The sequence below is a fragment of the Dermacentor andersoni genome, chromosome 3, assembly GCF_023375885.2.
Source record: "Dermacentor andersoni chromosome 3, qqDerAnde1_hic_scaffold, whole genome shotgun sequence".
NCBI classification, from domain to species: domain Eukaryota; kingdom Metazoa; phylum Arthropoda; class Arachnida; order Ixodida; family Ixodidae; genus Dermacentor; species Dermacentor andersoni.
In genome coordinates, this window is record NC_092816.1 from 56,897,143 (window position 1) to 56,919,773 (window position 22,631).

At 49.3% G+C, this 22,631-nt stretch overlaps 1 protein-coding gene across 2 annotated transcripts in view; it reads left to right on the forward strand.

The window, feature by feature from the left end:
• The first annotated feature begins 2,788 nt into the window (after positions 1-2,788).
• The window catches only part of anne (polyamine-transporting ATPase anne boleyn), a 150,069-nt gene continuing 130,226 nt past the window's right edge, over positions 2,789-22,631 (forward strand). For both annotated transcript variants that reach the window (XR_008609144.1, XM_050195521.2), the window contains exon 1: positions 2,789-3,626. Coding sequence is in view for 1 of the 2 variants with exons in the window: in XM_050195521.2 (XP_050051478.1) it covers positions 3,509-3,626 (118 nt within the window). In the remaining variant the exon portion in view is untranslated. The remainder of the gene's footprint in view (positions 3,627-22,631) is intronic.

Consider the following 22,631-nt stretch of genomic DNA (forward strand, 5'->3'; position numbering starts at 1 on the left):
TTTGAGAGAGAAAGTTAAATTCTAGTGACTGTTGGAAGCGGAATTTCGATTTAGGGCTTGAATTTTGTTAAAAGAATTTCCAAAAATTCAGACGTTTGAAAAAAATAGAAGCACGAAGTTTACAAGCTAATAGCTCTGCATCAAGTACAGATATCGCGATTCTGTAAACGGCATCCATTAGACCATTCAAAGCGGACAAATTCGATATGTCAGTTTACATCTTACGTGAACTTGTTACGTTGTTTACGAAGGTTCTGCAAGAGTTGTAATTACACATTACTCCATTTTTTGAGGTTCATGTGTAACACATCAATTTTGTCCGCTTTAGATGTGCTATCAGGTACAATTCACAGAATTGCGATATCATTTTTTCTTGCTGAGCTACGGAGTTGTAAACTTGATAGTTTCGTTTTCTGAAAATTTGCGATTTTTGCCAGATTTTTATAAAAATTTGACGACCTAAATCGAAAATTCGAAACCAACAGTCACTAGATCTTAAGCTATTTTTTAAATGCAGCAAACCCCGTCAAATTTGGCGTAGTGGTTACCGAGAAAAACGAATTCTCCTTTTACATGTATTTACATAGGAGCACCCGAGCTAAAGCTTCCTCTTAAGAGGAAGCTTTAGCTCGGGTGCTCCTATGTAAATACATGTAAAAGGAGAATTCGTTTTTCTCGGCAGCCACTGCACCAAACTTGGGGAGGTTTGTTGCATTTAAAAGACAAACTTAATATCTAGTGACTGTTGGTTTAGAATTTTTAAGTTACGTCTTCCATGTTTTATTAAAAATTGGCAAAAATTGCAAATCTTGAGAAAACGAAACTATAAAGTTTACAAACCTGTAACTCAGCAGTAAAAAATGATATCACAATTCTGTGAACTGAATCTAATACTAATCTAAAGCGGACAAAATTGATATGTTGCACATGAATCTCAGAAATTTAGTATGATGAAAATATAGCTTTTGCAGACCCCTTATACACAACGTAACGAATTCACGTAAGGTATAAATTGACATAATTCGTCTGCTTTGAATGATCTAAGGGATGCTGTTTACAGAACCACTGCGTCTGTTCTTAATGCAGAGCTATTCATTTGGAAACTTCATGCTTCTATTTCTTTCAAACTTCCGCATTTTTGAAAATATTTTTTAAGGAATTCAGGCCCTAAACCGAGATTACGCTCCTACAGTGACTAGAATATAACTTTGTCTCTCAAACGCAACAAATTTCATTAAAATCGGTCCAGAAGTTATCTCAGAACAGCGTTTTTGCGTTTTACATGTATTTGAATAGGCCGCGTCGGAGTTGGGCCCGAGCCACGTGGCCCGAGCTAAAGCTTCCTATTAAAAGCAGAGACTTTTCGAGAGTGAGGACAGAAGGTCCTGATGTGAACTGAGACGGTTAACTTGCTCCTGCATGGAGTGGGCTTCGGTACTGGAGCCGTGTCACTAAGCTAAATAAACCCTTTTACCTCCATGTTCTACACGCCTGACGTTGTAGTCGAAGGGCTTGGTGGATTCTATGCCCTGAACGCCACGCTAGCCGCAACACCCTTTATTGTACACCGGCGAAAATGAGCCTGTGGGCACTCTCTTCTGGAAATGGAACGCTAGCAAGAAATTCGGACTGAGGTCGGGCTCTTATGCTGGCCTGGCTTGCTCGACGAAATATGCCTATCAGCCCGAGGCTGGTCCGGGCCCGACTAAACATCGGTAGGGCTGCCCGAGCCCGGCTCACGGGCCCGAGCACATATCTAGTCTGCATCCTCGTGTCGTATAAACAGGTATAATGTACGGAATGTTTTCACTCGATTATATGCATATCTTACAATCGGCCGCTGATGACCGGCCGATGATGTTGCTAGCGTAGACGGAGTGCCGCTTGTACCAGTGACGACGCTCGCAAACGAAAAAAATAAAAATAAATAAGAGAACAATATTTACGTTGTCCCAGCCTTGATTATATTACATGCTTGCTTCAGAGAATCGGAAGCGTATCTGCAGAAACCCGGGATTATTTATTAAAGCGTACCCCATCACACAGGCGAAACTAAAAGGTGCCCTGAACCACCCCCCAAGCTTGGTGAAATAACAGTCCGCGGGTAGCATACGCTGTTGTGAACATCTCAGCCAAGCCCTGCTGTCGTACGCGGTCCGTGGAGCTCGCAAGCGGAGCGCGAATTCACCTTTTTCTCAAACGCTCTCGTTTCAAAAACCCCATGCTCCTTGCTCTTTTCTGCGTGCTCTATTTCGTCATAAAGCACACTCCAATACGCGGCTGCTATTGGTCGCTGCGCTCGGCTACACCGCGGCCGCCGCGAGTCCAGTGGTTACTGCGGCTCTCTGAGGACAGCCGCGTTTGGCTTACGTTTAGCGCGGCATAGGCACCAAATCGGAAATTTGAACTGCGCGCCATGGTGACGTCTCCGCCGTAGCCTTCGCAGTGCATGGCATTGGAGGAGGAAGGGGAGCACAGCTTAGGCCGTGTTTGATTGCCGATAACTCCGCTTCTACTGAACGCATTGAAGTACTTTTTGCGGCAAAGTGGTTCTGAAAAAGACTATCTTCACTTCAAATGCCTTTCTCCACTTCGATAAAAAGTGGTTCAGCGCTCCTTTAATTCACGACATGCCGCAAGCAGAGCTGTGCTACAGATCAGGCAACCACAACAACTTATCCGAGGCCCCAAAAGCGAAACCGAAACCGAAACTCTCTTCTCGCGGCAATTGAAGCGCCGCCTACGCATGTCGAACGCATCCTCGCAACCGCTCGCAACGACGGCGCAAACAAGTTTGCCCCGCGACTCTGTTGGTGTCTGCTTTGGCGGTGTGCGGCGGTATCGTATCTCGCCGACAGCCGTGTGGCCGACCGTCTCGCTGATATCGAATCTCCATCGGCGCTTTCGATTGAGACTTGGCTCCGGTGTCCCGGCTACTGCTTCCCCATCCGCATCCTCCCCGGAGAAGCCGTCCAGACGTTGCCGCCGCGCTCGTCGCTAGGCCTACCCCGGCCCGTCGCGGTGATCGTACCGACCCACGCTTTCTCGACGCTGAACGTCGCAGTCGGCGCGCGCGGCCGCTAACAAGCCGCTCGATTCGTCATTCTACGCGTGTCGTACAGGCGTCGAGATCCGTCATGGAGCGCATGGACCAGCCTGAATCATCCTGACACGAATACGTTGAGCTTAGGTCATTTGCAAAGCTACGATGTTGCCCAGATGAGACTGGCCGTTTGACTGTCTGGGACAGGGTGTCCGAGGAACAGTGCTGTAGCCAGCGGTATAAAAAGACAGCTGGTTCGGTGTGAGCCGACGTGTGTGCCATAAGGATAGGGAAAAGCGGGGCGTGCTGCGTGTGTGTTGGTGTGTGAGGTGTGAGCCGGTGAGGTGGTTTTCTTAAACCGAACGACCTCGCTCGCTCGAGACGACGGACCTTCCTTCTCTTGAGGAGAGCACGTGTGTGTGGGCCTAAGCCGCGCTTTGTGAGCCGCGTCAGCGCCTCCGAAGCATGACCGAACGGGATCATCGATTTTTGTACGGTCGCCGGCGGCGACAGAGTTCGAGCATACAGCTCGGACCTTGCAGCGGAAGTGCGACTCCCGAAGGTGAAGGCCTGCTTAACCACGGTACGTTTGTCTCTGCTCGTTGCTAATTTCTTTTTTTTTCCCGCATGTGTGTGTTTCCTTTTTATCTTTTCTCACTCTCTGTAAAAACACAATGCCGCGCACTCGCTCACTTGAAGTGAATTACAGCCGGCGCCAGTAGTTCTCGGGTGTCGTCTGCGCGCGCGAAACTCGTTTTCTTTTGTTTTTATTTTTTTTTCCTCGAGACCAGCTCACGCGTGGACATGCGTGGAGGAAACTTGAAGGAACTATGTCGTCTGTGTGTTTTGTTGTATCGCGTAGTATACATCTACGGAGTGTTAAGCTGGTTTTCCCGAGTCCGCGCGCACTGCCTCCTTTCATTCTCTTTTTTTTTTTTTTTCTAAATCCGTTTTTTGCGTGCCCAGCCTTCCTGTTGCTTTCGCATCTACAGCCGTTCTTCGCCTGGTCGCGCGGTTATTCGAACGTTACGTTTATTATAGCAATATCTCGTCTACTTGCACCTAAATCGGCTGATACGTCGCTAAGCGCACCGCCAGTCTTCGTCAGTGGCTGAAGTTGCCTTTGGGATGTGCGGTTTTTGGCTGCTCGGTGTCGTATCGCATTACGCAGGGAGGGTATCGTCTTCACTTCCATTGTGCACGCCTGGGAGCGGCCAGGCACAATGCCGTAGCGTTTTGCACCCGGTTCCAGCAGTTCCACTCGGGCCAGCAGGCTTCGGGAGGTCTCGTTTCAGGTTTGGTTAAAACGAGCGTAACCACGATGGCGAGCGTAACCACTGCGCGTGACGTGCAGCTGTTGCACGAAAAAAGAAGGAACGTCACGAAGGAGAGTTTGCCGAATGCCCAAATTTTGATGGACATCCGTGTCGAATCGGACATTAGCAGCGGGCAGCTATTGGCAGTCGTCGGTGCGTCAGTTATGAGGCATGGAATTAAACGCATTCCGTGTGCAGACGAAACCTTCGCGAAATCGTCTGCAAGAGCCGTTTGTATTCGTTTTCCTCGGCGCGATATGATTGCGCTTGGCTAGGGTTCAAAGGCGCGCTGACAAGACGGAATATACGGCCACTTTGTTGGACGCGGGCGATTGTGCGCGCGAACGTTATGAGGCGCATATTACTGGCGGTTCGATTGCGCAAGCTGCTGTCGCCGGCTGCTGGCGCCTTGCGCGTCGCTTTTTGCGTTTTTATTTCGTCGTATCCCCCCCTCCCATTCCTTCCCCCACCTTCTTTCTCTCAGCATCTTTTTGGCTGCGCAGATGCGGCGGCTTCTCGTTGCTGGAGTTTTTTTTTTTTTTTTTTTCTTCCCCTTTGCGCTCATTTTCCTGCCATCCGCGTGATCGCTTACCCACAATGCATACGGCGAAGCGGCAAACTGCGATGTTGAACGGCGTTGCTGCGCACGCCCGCGAATTGCGCCGGGAGATTTGAAAGTCGGGTGTTCACGTGTCGCCGCCGTTAAGTGCGACTGTGATCTGCCGCTCACCGAAAGGTTCACTGTAGGAGCCTTTGATGGTTTTACGAGAATGACAGCCCCGGCGTGTGTTCCCTGGCGCTCAACTGCATGGACTGCGTTTTAGGGCCAGCAGCAGACGACGCCTTAGGACCGGCGGCTTACCGCTATCCTAGAAAAGAAAAAATTACGATTATTGCATTCTACCGGTGCTAACATGTGGCGCAGGTAAATGGAACTTAAAAAAGAAGCTTAAAAAATGAAGGACCATGCGATGAGTGATGGGAGGAGCAGTTATAGGCGTTACGTAACGTTAAGATACGGTAAGACAGCGTTGTGGATTACAGAGCAAACTTACGGAGGTAGCCGATATTCTGGTTGACAATAAGAGGGAGAAATGGAGTTTCGGCAGGCCATGTAACGTTAGTCTTATGTAATGCGGAGAGCAGATAACCCCAAGAGAAGGGAAGCGCAGTCAAGGACGGCAGAGGACTAGGTGATGTGATATTAGGAAATTCGCAGGCACGTGAATGGTATCAGCTGGCGCCGACGGGGGTAATTGAGATCGCTGAAAGAGGCCTTCGTAGTGCAGGGAACATAAATTGAGGGATGATGATGAGACAGCTCGTTAGTTCCTTTGACGCGAAGGCGAACCGCGCTCGATCATGGTCGCGAACCTGATTGGACGGCGTCACCGGAAGATTTCATCCGAGTCTGAAGTCATGGTCATTTCTGGACAGCCGCTCGCGAGCTGGTCTAAGCTAGGTCGAACGTTTTTGAACTGCGATAGGCGAGAACCTAACGTCGGCAGAGAAGAAAGTGTTGCGGAATTCATTTATGACAAATATCTATGCGAGAATGCAATAGCGTTTGAGCGTTACCGTGATTTACGGCACTGTTCGTAAGCTTGTATTTGTGTGTGTACGTGTGTGTGTGTGCGTGACTGCACGTCTTTCACGTTTATGGCAATTCTGGTGCTCGGCAGATGCTTTACTGGTCACGAGAAGGTGCAGGGGACGGTGTATGTCTTCATAATTTCGCATTTTGCATACCTCATGCGAATACGTGGTCAGCGAAAACTCGGGTCTCTGCGTTGGGCTCAAACTGACACTCTAGTTTAACTTTCTTCAAGGAAGAAGCGATTTCGTGCTCTGCGATGCTACCAACGTCCTGATGCGCTACCTCCAATGAGACCAGTTAAAACTCTTGTGGACCAGGAGAGTCATACTGCAACACGCTCTTCACAGACAGTACGTTTGTGCAGCGCAACAGTACATTTGTGCACTCTGCAGTAAAAGGGCATGTAAAGTTAAAGCATGTAAAGTTAAAGCAGAGCGCTTGTGTTACAGATGGAGCGAAAAAGAATTAAGCTGTTTCACGTGCCAAAACCACGTGACGATATCATTGAGGCACGCTGCAGTGGTGAACTCCGGATTAATTTTGATCGCATCCGGTTCATCAACGCGCACCCAACGCACAACAGATGGAGAGTCCTTTGTTCAAACCCAACTGGCGACGATATATTCTCATTAGAGACTTTTAGCTTGTACGCTATTCCGGTAAACAGGAGCGGTTTGGGCGGATTACCGGATGGTCGGGGCGTAAACGTGAGTGGTGAAGCCGCCTGGTGTTGTAGAGCTCAACCAGACAAACGCATAGCTAAAACTGCAGTAATTCACCATATCCTGCTTCGCCACTCGTGCAAATTTTTGGCAGCGGCGTAATTGTGAACACGATTACGCCATTGTCGAAAATTTACGCCAGCAGCTAAGCAGAATATACTAATTAGCTCTGTGTTTGTGTGGTTGAGCTTTGCGCCACCAGCTGGCGCCACCAATCTGGCCGCTCACGTTGACGCCCCCGTTAAACCGGAAAACCGCCCGCGCTTGCCCGAATACCGGACACGCTAAAAGTCTCTATTAACTTTTATTTTACGTTGGTAACGCTTTGCTTGGTAAGCTTTCAGGAAAGGGGTGGGGATAGGCAAACAAAATGCTGTCGCATTTAAGGAGTAATGAAGACGAAGAGTCGGGCCTTTGGCAGTGTAGGCAGCAAGGCGAGCGAACGCAACCGCGAGTCCTCTTTGCTGCTGGAAATGCGAAACCCTGTCTCTCTCCTCTACCCCTCTCCCAACTACGTCACATATGGGAGCATCAGCGCACTTCCGGTGTCGCCGATACAGTCCAGATTGCCCGCTCGGCGGGAGACGGTTAGAAGAAACCGACGCTTTCTTTCTTTCTGCGATAAGCTTGTACTGTTTTCTCTCTCTGCCTTATATGACGTTGTGGATGTTTTTTTCCGATGCGCCTTCGACTTCGGAGTGATCTTACAACGACGTCACAGTGTGTGTCTGCAGACGGCCTCTGTCGGGTTGGTTGGTTGGCTTAGTTGGTTGGTTGGGCGGGCTGTATGGAGGAGGAGTGTTTGCTCGTGCTTTTTTTTTTTTTTTTTTTTTTGTACGGAAACGCGTTGCCACGCGACTGTAAGTTCAGTGTCTTGTAGATGTGCGAGCAGAAGGAACGAGACCTCCCCACCGACTATACCATTTTACCACTCTGACTTGCGAAATACGAACTGAATTGACCTGTGCTCCATCGTGAAGGCTAGTAAAACGCTTCCTCCGCTATATGCTGAATCATTAGTGCACCCAGGATTTCTGTCAGGGCTGGAGGGGGGGTTGCAAGAAATTTTGGCAAGAAATCATGTATGTATGTATGTATGTATGTATGTATGTATGTATGTATGTATGTATGTATGTATGTATGTATGTATGTATGTATGTATGTATGTATGTATGTATGTATGTATGTATGTGTGTGTGTGTGTGTGTGTGTGTGTGTGTATGTATGTATGTATGTATGTATGTATGTATGTATGTATGCATGCATGAATACATAAGCACCAATATATAACATATATATGGTCCTTCGTTTTTGGGTGAAATCCGCGAAATCGCGATTTTCGCACCCCCGAACAAAAATGTGAAAATGTAGGCTTAAAACCCGATTACTTTCCGAAGATGTGCCTTTCGTAAAGGATAATTAAAAAAAAAAGAAGGTGCAGGCGTTACAACACTACTGCACGCTGCCCACCTTTTGTGAGCAAGTGGTCAAGTTGTATGTCATTAAAATTAACAATATATGTAGATATGGTGCTCGTATATGCCTCGTTTTCGCTTAAAACGCTCAAGCGAAAACCGGCCCATGTAAGCATAAAGCAAATTCAGTGCCTAACGGCGTTGAGTGAAGGAAAGCGTTTTAGTTTTTTTTTCTTGTAGCCGTGTCTACACGAATATGTACGACAGTGACGCCTTGCATCGCATTTCCCGCAAGTCGTGTCATATATATACACGGTGCTAGTGCTCTAGCGAGAGGACGCAGCTCTGGCGTTACTCTGCCTTGCGTGCGCTAGGTGTCACGTTGAGAGGATGTTTGCCTAACTGTATATGTTACGTGCACAGATGGGTGGCCGGCTTGTCTAGTCGGTAACGTATTATCTAGGAGTGCAGGTCTTTCGGCTAGTTGGTTATGACCTTGAATTGAGGTCATAGATAGCGCTAGCTGTGACCTCAATTAAGGTGTTATATCAGTTTTGTTTCAAGAGCTTATATTGGGAACCAAACAAAACAAGACGACAGACAAAGACGGGGATCGTTCTAGGCAATGGGTAATCGTTCTTATTGTCGGGTACAACTTAAGAAGACGGGAGAGGCCCCGCCCAGATTACCGAAGCGTGGCACACGATTGTCTCCGTGACTGAAGAGATAGTAGAGAGTTTTAGGTTAGGGGACGCAAGAACTAGAGGCCGCGGTACTGCGCGTGCGCAGTACCGTACGTTGGGTTGTGCGCATGCGCAGTACCGTCGCCCTATATAGTTCTTGCGTCCCCTAACCTATAACGATAGTCTCGCTGACGCGAGTCGTGCCAGTTTGAAGTGCGGGCTGCAATGTTCTCCGTGGGCGTGGTCACCGGCCGACCGGCTCGTGACGTCGGTCCAGAGCGCGCGGAGGCTCGTGTGCATACGCCTTTGAGGGGGAAAATGCCGCTTCCTTCTAAAGTTGTACCTGACTACAATTGTCGTTTACAGCTTTGCTGTCCGACCACCTTCACAACGTGGATTGGATATCTTTTTGTTGTTGTCGTTTTCTTTTGTTAATGTGGTTGGCTTTTAAATCTGTTAATTATTCTTGCGAGCGAGAATTTGTAGAGGTGAGTTCGTCATATCATTTGCGAGCAGCTGTCGTTGTCACTATACATGATCCCGTGAGCGATTTCGCTTGTTTGAATTAAGCGTTTCTGTACAAAATGAGACCGTTGCTTGCGTGAATCTTTTGTCTAATTTACCGGAAAGATCCCTGAACTTTGGGCTGGCGAAACAACAAAACTGCCAATTTATGCCCGTTTTCTTTTTTTCTGTAAAGGTAACGCTCGATTATTAACCCCTTCCCCCGACCTCCGAATCCCAAGAAAACAGCAAAAAAAAAAAAGAGAAACCAGAACAAAGGACCCCTCTTATATATATATATATATATATATATATATATATATATATATATATATATATATATATATATATATATATATATATATATATACCAGTGTGGAAAGGAAGGCTTTGCTTGAAAACTTGAAGAAAAGAGAAATGAAAAGGGCTTTTTTTTTTTGTGAAGTTTGGAGTTTGTTTATTTTCGGACACGAAGGGCGTCTGTCAAGGTCTCCAAAGTTCCCTTCTTTGTGTGGGATCGTGCGCGCGCGCGCTCACCGCTATCTGTAGTTGCGCTCGAAAAGCGAAACTCGTTGGCTCGGTTGTGGGCGCAGTTAAATTGCGTCCTCGATAGGCAAGCACAGTGACACGAGATATGAATCGCGACAAACGCGGCGGCGACGTTGCGTTTGCATATATACGGGCATATCTGCGCGTGATGTGAGTCAGACTTGTCGGTCCGTTCAGAGTGCTGCGCAATCTGTGGGCCGTTCTAGCTTTTTTCTTTTTCTTCATTCTCTCTCTCTCTCTCTTCATTGGTCGCTGCGTCACTAAGTATACACGTTGCAACCCCGTTCGTGTGACGCGATATCTGCTATAGGCGTGGCACAGCTCGGCTATTCGTGCAAAGGCCACAGCGTCGCAGCGCGACGGACAGCTTTATGAAAAGGGAGACGAGAAGGGGAGGGGGAACGCTTAAATCAGTTCAGGTTGATAATGTCTTCCTGGAAAACAATGTTTTCGTCGATCTTTTCAGGATATGACGTTGATCGTTAGAAGAGAAAGCAAAAATAAAAACAGGGCAACGTCTTGCATTTTTCTTTTCGCGCCGAAGCCCCGGCATAGGGCCGGTATGCGTCAGTAAGTATTTTTCGTGTTCGGGGTCCGTCTCGGCGCAGTAAATGTTTTGGAGACTTCGCCGAGTTTGGTCTCTGAATACTTTAAGATGCAACATGGATGTTCATCCTTGTGATAACAAAGAAAAGAATAACTATAGGCCTGCTATCAGACCCGGTGAAAATCTGTGACGTCATGGCGAGCTTGCGCCTGAAGTGGAAGGCGTCATCAGCGCCCGTCTTTCATTTTCCCGTCTTTTTCTGGCTCCTCAAGCCTCTTTTCACCGTGAGAGGTTTTTTTTTCATATACAGGGTGTTTCAGATGACTCGAAACAAGGATTGAAAAAAAAAAAATAAAGGAGCGTGTAACCGCAGCACGGTGGAACCAACGACACGTGGTTTGCCCGCATGTGGCGCTCTTCAATATATTTTTGTTATATTCCGCTTTATTATTTAATTAACTCAGATTAATTATACAATAATGTTAATATTCATTTCAGGGCGAAGTGCGTTTCGTCACGTTGTATATATAGGGCATTCGGAAACGACCGGTCCAATGTTTTTTTTTTTTTTTTTTCGGCAACGTATGCGCACGCTGCGTGGTAATTTTGTTTCGGCGTTTAATGTAAAGCCCGCGAAATACGATATGGGAACCGCGCTCGTGAGCTGTCGTATTGCAGCGCGCTCTCAACCGTGCGTCGAGCGCGTACCGCTTATATCAGGGACGACGCGACGGCGCTTCGTTCCCATGTGCCACCGCCGCCAAAGATGCTGACGCACTGTGAACCCGACCCGACGCCTTGGGCACCGCCCGGCCGCTCGCTTCGCTACGGTCCGCGCGCACGGTTCTTTCGCTCGACGCACGGTTGAGGGCGCTGCAATGCGATAGCGCAGTCACGTGGTTTTATTTCACATTTCGCGGGCTTTACTTTAAACGTCGAAGAAAAAAATCACGTGACATGTATGTTACCACAAAAAAAAAAAAAAGAACACATGGATCGCTCGTTTCTGAATCCCCCCACCCCCCACCCCTCTATATACAACGCGACGAAACGCAGCGTCAATAGCTACGGTGCGGAAGCTGTTCAATTGTCAGTTTATTTCTTTCAGTAATTAGTCTACGGGTGCGCGAATAGTGGTTACAAGCAGAAAACAGCGCTGAGCGAGTATAGACGAAGAGAAGGGCGCAGAACCACAGCGTGCTCCTTTGCGTCCTGTCGTTTGGCCCTGTTTTCTGCTCGTAATCACGAATAAACCGGCCCAAGTGCGTAACCTTCGGCGAATGGGGAATTTTTTGAGGCCGAATCGATTACGAATCGAATAACGAATACGTTTCGAATAACGAACAACAGTTGTCACAATTAATATAAAAACGATGTTCACGTCCCAGTATTCTTGAAAATCAGCATGTTGCTCTCATTACGTACGTTATGAGACGTTGTTAATAAGAAGCACAAACGGAGCATTAGGAGCAAACAGATGGTTTCTTTGCCTGTACAGGACCCTTCAGAGGGCGCGAATGATCGCTGTATAAGCCTGTAAAGTATGGCCAGCTAAGTGACGTATATAGCCTGCTCTACTACACAAGCAAGCCTTCGCGTTTTATGTGTATACTACGCCAGCGGCGTGATAACTTACCATACTTTTGTTGCAATCTTGTGTTTATGTGGGCACAGTTGACGTACTGAAGAAGGAAAAAAAGTCGGAAAGTATTCTAAAAATACGAACAGTGAATACTCGATTCGAAGACCCAATCGAATAGGACACTACTCGCTTCGTCATTCGAAAATTTCGAATATGGTGCTGGCATGTGGTATTTTGTGGCACAAGGGCCAGTTATGGCGTAAAGAGCGCCTCGAGATTACAATATTCGTCCACCCCCTAATAATTAGATACGTGGTGGATGTGAATATGCAAGAGAGAGAGAGTGTCGCGTAGGCGGAAACAGTTTTGCGACTCGCTGTCGAGGATCAATATGCAGCGCACACGAAGCGAGTAAAACCGAGAGGAGTTTAAAAATTGTGCAGATCGAGCGCGGATTTTTGTAATCTGCGCGAAGCAAAGCTTTATTGAAGCGGTTAATCGGATTCCCTAATCTTGCCCATCTCATTCCTGCGTCTCTTGCTGCAAAGTAAACTAGTTTGCGCACACGTGTTCTCGTGCACGTGCTCTCGCCCACCCGTGCATATGGAATGCGACACACGCGGCGATCATCTATTGTTTGCGTTGCCGTGCTAGATGTACACGCGCGATTGTGGCCTAACGGTGATGGAGCATGGTTTCTACTTTTCTAGAGCTCCGAGGTTCCATCCCTGAACGGCCAAGTTATCGTGTTCTTTTTTAAATGCGGGCTATTCAGCGAGACAGCAACATTGCCCAGCAACCAGGGTAGGAAAGTCCTAGAAGGCTCATAAAGAAAGCTTCGCTTTGAAAGCAGATCACCTAAAAAAATGATCAAGCGCAGCTAATTACGAGGCAATCGTATATATTGGTTTAACAGAAGTTGCGAGCAGTATTAGCACGAAGCTAGCGCATATGAAAAGTATACTAAACATAAAAATGACGTAGTTTAGCGTATACAATTTGACACCGGATGTGACCGGTACACATCGTGCCACCGCCTGTTTCAAATGGGAATCCAATCACCGTTCACTCTGAGGTGGAGTTCAGCTTTGCTGCTGAATTTGATTGCATACAGATGAATCGCAGGGTGATGGAGACTTAAAAAATGTCCCCGTCGTCCAAACGTTGGCTCCGGGCCGAGGCGTCTCTTGTTCGCCCGCTGCTGACAACATTGTCAAGCACTAATGTGTGGCGCTTACGGAAAACTATTTGTTTTTTCGGTAGTGTGTGTGATGTTAATAGTTCACGTCGACGACATCGCCCTCTCGCTCACTACTATAGCGTCAGTGAATCTGCGTCCACTGTTTTGTGTGTTTAGCGCCGATAACTGCTACAGGCCTTTTTGTAAAGCGCAGCTCGTAGGCGCCCGTTCCAGCGCTGCGCGTGGGCTTGCCTCGGCGTCGTACCAACCTCGTAACCGAGCGAACAAGCACAGCGAAGCATGAAAGAGCGAACGCGGAGCACGGATGGAAGACGGCGATAGCGAAGAGAACGTGAGGAGGGTGCAGCGGCACCATGAATCGGAAGACGGAGGAGGAGGAGGAGGGTATGGCGAAAGCGGGAGAAGCGTAGCGCCGCGCAAGAAGGGCTTTGCGGCGACAATGGCTACGAGATGGCGTCACTGTAGAGCGCGTCGTCTGTATATGGAAACAAAGCGCTGCCTGAGCGGAGTTGTGTCTGCGGCGGCTGCTCTGAATCCCGCCCACGTCTCACGACCACGCGCTGCCTCTCGCGATGTCCCGATTAGCGAGGCAGCCGCGCCACACTTCGCTCCGTTTGCAGTCCACCGCACGAGACAGACAGTCCGCGCCAGCTACGCTACTCACAGCGTTCTATTCCTAATGTAAACCGGGTACCCATATAATGATAATACAAAAATATTGACACGCGAAATGACTACTCGTACAGAGCTGCTATTAAATTTCGCATTAGGGGGTATCGTAACCGTCAGTGAATTTCTTTTTCTTTATTTCGCAGACAGTTTGACATTCCATCACCACAACCTCCATCTTTCTTTCTTTCTTTCTTTCTTTCTTTCTTTCGTTCTTTCTTTTTGTCGCTCTCTCTCTCTCTCTCTCTATCCCTGCGCTGGCTGCCGCCGGAACACTGCGTTCGCATTTCCCTTCGTGCAGCAGGTGGGTCGTGTCAGCCCCGACTTGCGGCCAAGGTCCGTTTTCATTCTACTTTGCACACACACACACACACACGCACACGCACACGCACACACACAAACGAAAAATAAAAAGAACCGCAGTCAGGTCAGTGTAAGGGTCTCAGAACGGCATGTTCCTGGCGCCCATAGTAAGATGGTGTCGGTCCCGCGTGCCCTTCATCCACTGCAGTATTTTTTTTTTTTACTTTTACATTCCATCATAGGTGAATTTCCGGCTGCATTCGCGGCCTCATTTCCGGTTGACTCTCTGGTAATGACCTCAAAAGCTTAGTGCTCTGTTTGCAAGGCCCCAACGCCTTCGTTAAGGCGCTCTGTATAGTTGCCGCGCAAACAGGTGCGCCCTAGCAGTTTGTTTTTGGTTTCGCGCACTTTTAAATCCGGGACGCGGGTTCAACCGCCGTCAGACTTGACAATGAAGACACATCTGTTGTGGCTTGACATTAGAGAAACAGGGGCTGTGAAGAGTAAATGGCTTTGCAATGAATGCGCATTAAGCTACCAACATTCTTTGGGCACACCGACCCAGAACCCCCCCCCCCCCCCCCCCCCCCAGCGCCCTCCGCGGAAGAAGTAGTGAAAGGCAGTTTAAGCGTTGCCATTTGTTGGGCGTGTTGGTAAACTGACTTGGAAAGCATATTCAGCGCCAGCGAACAAGGACAGACGGGAGACGACACCACAATACGCTACTGGCATTGCGGTGTGCATTGCGGTGTCGCATTGTGGTGTCGTCTCCCTTCTGTCCTTGTTCGCTGGCGCTAAATATGCCTTCCAAGTCGCTTTGAGCGTGTTCGGGTTCAATGCGACGGGTGGCTGCACCTGTGTCGTAGCGTCTTCCGTTCCAGCGTGACTCGCTCCGTCAGGTACCTTTGGCATCGGTTTCGATTAACCGTGTGGGCGAAGCGCGTGTGTATAAGAGCGGCGTCGTGACGTCCTGAACGTTGTATATAGCGACCGTGTGTACCGAGCGTTATTAACTCGGAGGTAAAAAAATACCTGCGGCAACGCACGCGGGCGTTTCCGAGCAGCTGCGCGGGGCAGCGAGCGCATCCGATGACGTGTGGCGAGCGACTCTGATATGTCGCTGGCGAGACCGACTGCGCTTTTCAAAAACGTGTGTCACTTGATAAACCGGTGACGATGACGTGTTTAAACCTGTCACTCTCTCACAGCAGAGTAACTTTCATCTCTTCCTCACAAAGAGACACGCACACGTACACACTCTATCTCTCTCTGATGTGTGGGAGAACCACGAGAGCAGTATGCGATGTACAGCTCTACATTATACGTGCGACAGTATAGGCGCTGTTATATATACCGGGGTTTTTCTTTCTGTGGAGGAGGAGGAAAGAACTTTATTGTGCGCCCTGCTAGTTGGTGGGGAGGGCCAAAGGCCCCGCCTATTTCTTTTCTTTTTTTTTTTTTGACAGTGACTTTTGTCATAGGCTCACTCCCCTAGTCTTGGATGTCCGCGGGTTTCCCTCGCAGAAACCCCAGAGTAATTTTCCAGTATTTTATGACGTAAAAAAGAACGAAGAAAGTCGCAATGGCCCCGCAAGTTCAACGACAAACAACAAGGGTTCGAACTCATCCGACAGATCGATAGCCTATCGAAGATTGTACCTCGGCCACCGCACCGATGCCACAGCAAAGGATAATGTGCCCGGTCTCTTGATCGCTTGTTGAACTTATTGACTGACGCCAACCCTTGCAGCTTATTCCTAAACCAGCGCCGATGTGAAACAATGTCAACAGAGCCAGTGGCAAGAGGCCAAAGGCGGAATATGAAAGAGGAGCAAGAGAGAGTCTCTACGTTTCTCTTTCAGGGAAGCGCCACGTACATAAACGAAGACGACCCGGAACCGGAAGCTTCGCTGACTAACCTTTTCTTCTTCTTCTAGCAAGTGTGAAAAAATGCTAATGGCCGGGGGCCCGCCTGCGTGAACTATCGATCTGAGTCGCACAACCGTCGCTGATGCTGATTTTTCAGGTCATGTCCGGTCATCCAGGAGAAAAAAAAAAGAAAAAAAAAGCAGAGAGAGAGAGAGAGAGAGACGCGTCCGCGTGACGCTACCTCTGACTCGGAAAACAACGTTCTAGGCAAATTTATAGAGGAAAAGAAAATGATCTGAAATGAAATGAAATGAAAGGTGAACACTACAACAAACTCACGCGGCTGTCTTCATTCAGGTGCATAAATTCACGTCGCCGTGTCTGCAAATACCAACGCTTTTACGGCCTGCCATAAAATGCGATATGGTTCAACCGCCAAGTGTGAGTTTGTTCAGGGCGAGCACACGCGAATATAAACGCCCGTAAAATTTCTGTAGGGGCGAGTTGATAGATATCCCGTGAACGAAAATAGCGCAAACCAGGACGACCACAAAAAGAGAGGGACACACACACAGGAGCGCTTCTGTGTGTGTCCCTCTCTTTTCGTGGTCGTCCTGGTTTGCGCTATTCTGTTTCACTGGATAAACGCCCGTGTACCATGCAATGCGTACATGCCAAATAATCCCAGGCGCTCAAAATTATTCTGCAGTATCCAAAATAAAATTGTGATCTTGTCACGTAAAACTCTAAAGCTCCAAAAAAGAAAGAAAGAAAGCAGCCTCCCGAGCGGAGTCGGCGAATGTTGGCGGAGCCTATACGCGACGTCGCTATAGTGCCCTGTATATGTCGACGGCACCTTACCGTTGTCTGCAAGAACTTTTTAGGTCTTATTGAAGCTGTAAAGCGCCGCATACCGAACGTTTTGCCTCAATAATTCTTTTTCATTGGTTCAATAGTACAGAGATCGGATGAAATGGAAGGCCGCGTTGCTGTGCTGCCAGAAAGCGAACTTCACTGCCATTGTCTCGACCAGCGTCCCAACAAGTGGCATTCCTTTCTTGCATTCTTCCGTACTGCCGAGGGACCGCCTCACCTCTTTTTCAAGCGAAGCTTGTATTGCTTCACTCGTGTCGGCGTCGGTGTTGCCGTACGAAAAAACTCAAGCCGCGCGATAATAAAAATTGCATGTCGGGCTGCGGATTCGAGCCACCGACCTGCGGGTTGCACCACGCTAGCCAATTCAGACACTGTCGACTCATCATACGGTACCTTTAAAGCGGGGTTTTATATGCCTGGGCAGCGCAAGGCGCGAGCCAATCACAGGCGTCCCCTCCCTCCGGAGGAGGGGGGGAGAGGTGTGATCGCGCGCCCGCCGTTTCCCGCCAGTTCGGCACCGGCAGTCAGATGGGGAGGCCGCCTTTGGTTCGTTCTGCCAAAGTGCAAGCTTCGTTGAAGGAACGGCAGTGGGAGTGGGCCGCGCGTAATGCGTTCGGCCGAAGAACGGGCGGCGTTGGATGAATGCCGCCGGGAACTCGCTGGAGAAAGGGCTTGTCGACGTGCCGACCTTGCCGTGAGGGAGCGCGAAGCCGAGAGAAGAGCCGCCTGTCCCGAGCTTCGCTTGCACCCCTCTTCATAGCAGTGGGAGAGTGGTAATTTTTCTTTCACTTTTTTTTTTTGTTGGGCGGCGCACTTTTAGCTGATGGACGGACGGACGGACGGACGGACGGACGGACGGACGGACGGACGGACGGACGGACGGACGGACGGATAGATGGATGCATGCATGCATGCATGCATGCATGCATGCTATGAGCGTCTCCTTTGGAACAGGGCGGTGGGTTGTGCCACCAAGCCCTTGTTATTATATTGCCTAATGTCCTGCTTATGTTAAAGGGCCCCTCACCAGGCCCCATAGCAAGTTTTGGTAAAACGCTGGAAGTTGTTGCGTGTCCTCTAGGGAGCGTTCTGCCCTCAAAAATTTTTCCAATCGGCTCATTAATACCTAGTCGAGATAGAAATATTTCAGTGCCGCGAACCCGCGATTTCAGCAGGCGGGCTCCACTGCCAAGCACTGCCCGTATATCGTGGGACGCTTTGTGAAGGTCTAAAACAACCAAGTATCGTACCTACAGTAGTGGAGCGACGTCGCGAACAAGCGCGTGTAAATTTCGGAGGCCCTCTGCGCACAAACACTTCCTGTTTTAAACCTCCGGCTCGCTTGACAGGCCGGATGTTTACACGGCGGGGAGGGGTTATTTCGCAAGTGCCCACTACGAGTGGACTGTCCAAACCAGCGCGCACTGATTGGATAGAGCTCGATGCCGGTAGGGCTGGCGCCAGTCGTCACCGCCAGCTCTCGAGCCTTTGGCGCGCATTTACCTTTCTCCCTCGTCTCTCCCAAAGCAGACTTAAACCACATTATGTGGGGTCCCTAAGCGCCCTTTTTCCTCAAGCAATTAATATCTAGTGAGGAGCAGTGGGATTGCCTTGCGCAGCTCGAGGTCCGACCTTGACGAGGCCATCCTGGAGTGGGCTGAGACGATGGAAGAAGCCTATTTCAACTAGTTCCTCACCCCATTCTCGATCCCGTTGCCTCCTTGCCTTTAATGAGGGATAAATAAAGTTCTTGGTCATCAGCAGCAGCGCGCGCTGTGAATGTTAGACGCAAATGTTAGTTTTGTGTCTTTTTTTTGGCTTACCGAGCCGTTATCTCTCACCCTAAGAGTGACTGTTTTGCTGTTGTTAGCGCAGTTAGGTAACGTCGCTTAATAGAGACATTTAGCGTGTCCGCTATTCCGGCAAACGGGGGCGAATTACCAGATGGTCGGAGGCGTAAACGTGAGCGGCCGGAGCGGTGTCGCCGCCTGGTGTTGTATAGCTCAACCAAAGAAACACGGAGCTAAAATTGCAGTAACCTACTTTATTCTGCTTCGCTGCTGGCGCATATATTTGGCAGCGGCGTAATTGTGTTCACAATTACGCCGCTGTCGAAAACTTACACCTCTGCTAAGAAGAATATAGTAATTGGCACTGTGTTTAGGTGGTTGAGCTTTGCACCACCAGCTGGCGCCACCAATCTGGCCGCTCACGTTTACGCCACCGCTCATCCGGCAAACCGCCCGCGCTTGCCGGAATACCGGACGCACTAAAATTCTCTAATATTCTACTTTAGCGTCCCTTTAAGAGCAGCCAATGCAAGTTTGAACGTGAGCTTTGCATCCCCTACCATAATTTGTGCTGAGCCGACGAGTGACAGTGCTCGCGTACTTTGTGTGCATGTAACCGCAAATGGCGCGTTGCGTAACCCGCAATAACCCCCTCCCCCTCTCTCTCTCTCTTTATTGCTGCTGTTGTTTGCCGGAAGTGCGGCGCGCCGCAGCCTTGACACGTCGCGCTCTAATTAAGCGCGGATAGTTTCTCTATCTGTTGGTCATGCGTCTGACGAAATTGCGAGGTCGGCGGGAGAAGCCGCGTCGCGTGCTTCGCCGCTACGCTCGTCTTCTTGCGGGAAAGCTACATTTCCGGGCGCGTTTCTGCGAAGAGCGCGCGCGGGTTGCTCCGGTGTTGCGCTTGGCTGCTGTTGTCGTCGCCGTTGTCGCTGTGTGCGCTAATGAAACGGTTGTCGTCACCGGGGCACCGTGGGTAGTTTCATTTCTTTGGTGTTATCGCTTTGTCTCGCGCTAGAGGGGCGGGCGTTACATCGGGCTACTCGTGCTTTACCGAAATCATTATGTATTTGCATTTGTATTTGCATTTTCGTATATTTTTTCAACTCGCTGCCTTTTTGCTGTCAAGTAGTATTAGTTTTTTTTAACATTATAAAAGGTCCCCCTACAGTGTTTACACTATGGGACCTTTTTCTGTACTAAATATCAATAAAAAAAAAAAAATAATGACACCCCGCAAAACGCGCAAGCGTCTTCGCGTAGAGAACATGGTAGGAATCTCGAATATCAACTTTATTTTTTCCCTTTCTTTTCTCTTTCTCTTTTGCTTGTCTTTTCTTTTAATTCTTGCAAGCTCGAGAACGGATGTACAAAGAAACTTCAGCTTTTTTTAGCTGGAGGCGGGGTTACGCACCTGATGATTATTTAACCCAACCAGACGGGATATCTTGTCGGAATGTCTGGCTTCCATAAATAGGCCGCTCGCTTCGCGCAACACAGCATCCGCGCACGCGGCCCATAATATCCCAGGAGCTGCCAACGGGTGGAGCTTGCGCAAGCGTTAACTTTACTTCGCTCGTGGATAGTTGGATGCCCTTTGCATAAAAGGAGCGGTCTTTTCTGGGAAGCCTTCTCTTACGTAAAGAAAGACGTCTCGCATAAAAAAAAAGATATATTACGTCGCGCGCATTTTTCATGAAGGTTCTCATTTTTCCATGAGAAAAATTCTTCTCGGGGCTGAGCGGCGACTTGCGCGGATTTGCTCCCTCGCCAATTCCTCTACATGCAGTGGTTCTGTTGGCTCGATTTTTCTTACCTCCTTTCTTGCCGATAAATGAAGGCAAGAGGACGAACCGTACTTACTTCCACTTGGTTTCCCTGCGGGCCGAATCTGTATTGGAGGAAATAGGCAAGCAAATCGAAGAGAGGGGCGAGAAGAACGCGAATTGTTGCGTGCAAGAGGTATCGCAGCTTATCGAGCTAGCCGCAGTTCCCCGGAAAGTGGAGACCGACGCATTAGTGGTGAGTGCAACGCAGACGTTCGCTGGGACCACAGTGATAACAGGTGCTTATGTGAACGCTCCCCCGTATACGGTATCCGCAGGGGGAAGAAAAGCGCCCAGTTTTCGTCGGGCTTCTGCCTACGTTGCTCACCGTCGTATATACGAACCTCTTTCTTTTCGTCCCTTAGCCCCTCTTTCCCCACCCACCCCCTCTCCCGCGTAGGGTCGTAAGGAAGGTAAGGAAAGCTAGTAAGGAAAGGTAGGGAGACCAACCAGCTGGTGTCTGGTTGGTCTCCCTACCTTTCCTTAGTTCTTTTCCTTTTCCTATACAACTAACATTGCCTATTGCGCGTGTTTCGCGCCACGTTACCCGACTGTCGCAGCCTCATTACGAAACATTCGGGCGCGCATATTCATGTCCTGAGAATACTGCTCTCCACGAGGCCCTGATTGGTTATATAAGCCTTCGGAAGTGACTGTGATGAAAGCTACGTATACCTGCAACCCCCCCCCCCCCCCCCCACGAGCGCGATTTCCACGTCGCGCTTAAGTTGTAAAGCTATTTCCATCGTTGTGATGGTCGAGTATTTCGGCCAGGCGTTATACCGTTCTCGCCGTTTACCTGTGCCTCCAACTGCGCATGCGCAGTAAGCGCCCGCGCGTGCGCTTATACTGCTCTAACAGGGTGTTGCCGAACGTGACCGTCACCCGAAACGCGAGAGAACCTCCGAAAGCGACCAGTCTCGAAGTCTGCTCCAGAGGTTGCCGTTAGCCGTTTCGTCTCGTCTTCGAATATGTATAGAACCATCGCGATATGGTAGCGGCGCTTTGCGCGTCGTTAATTCTCCACGTGTTCGTATCATCTGAGTCGCTCACACCTGTATAGTGTGTTGCTCACAACCCGCTGGCGGCGGCGGTTTATGGCAGCGCTTATCTTTCGGTGCGCATTCCCGAACCGGCTGCGTGTGAGAGGACCTTGTGATGACGCCACCTGGCGCTGCTCTTATCAGCCGCCCACGCGGGTGCCTGTGTAGAGGTTATAGTGAAAGATTGCGCTGACGTACGTCGCAGCGGCCAAACGCGACTCTGGATACGCGTATACGAAGCTGTTTGCCAAGATGACCCATTTTACGAGGTGGGGAGCTCGTGCGCGTGGTGCGATGACGCCAGCCACGTGCTGCGACTCGTCGTATGCACACGCGACTTCGTCGTTATGCGCTCGCAATGTCGGGCGCTGCGTCGCACTGTGCCTGCCGCACGTGACTCGCGAAGAGCAGATTGGGAGAGATGAGAGAGAGAGACCGGTGCTTACGCTGCGATTTGCCTGCTCTCTCGGCTGTTATTGTAAGGCTTAACTGCACGAGTAATAGTTTCTTAATCATGGATATAGTTTAATGTTGCGAACTGGGCGTGTGTTCGTACGTATTTGGTACGTGCCGTCCGAACCCCCCTGTCTCGGACGTACAGCACGCGTTTATTCGTGAATCATTCACAACAACGTTGTTGAGAGTTCAGCGCATAGTCCTTGTCGTGTCCGTCCATGTCGTTCCTTTTTTTTTTTTTTTTTGCGCTGCCGGCTTCTCATATAGGGTTAGTTTGTTCGGGTTCGGACTTTCTACAAACAGCGCGTAATTAAGGCAGGACAAAGCGGAGGTGGGATGGCGCGGCCCATCGTATAGATTAAACAACGTGCTTTCTGTGGTGATAGACGTTGTTTTTTTTTCTTTAAGCGAAGCTTTTCTTTGCAAACCTCGCCTGATTTCGATACCGTGGCTGGGGCCTCACTGGGTTCTTTGCACCACCACTAGATGGCGCTTGCATCTGCGGCAGCGCCGGCCGTGCGGTGGAAAGAAAAAGAACCAGAAAACTCGCCTTCGCGCATCCGCGGCTGCACGTTAATGAGGAAGTAAACGTTTCTTGCGGATAGAATTGATTCGAATTGCGTTACGTACGTATGCGCAC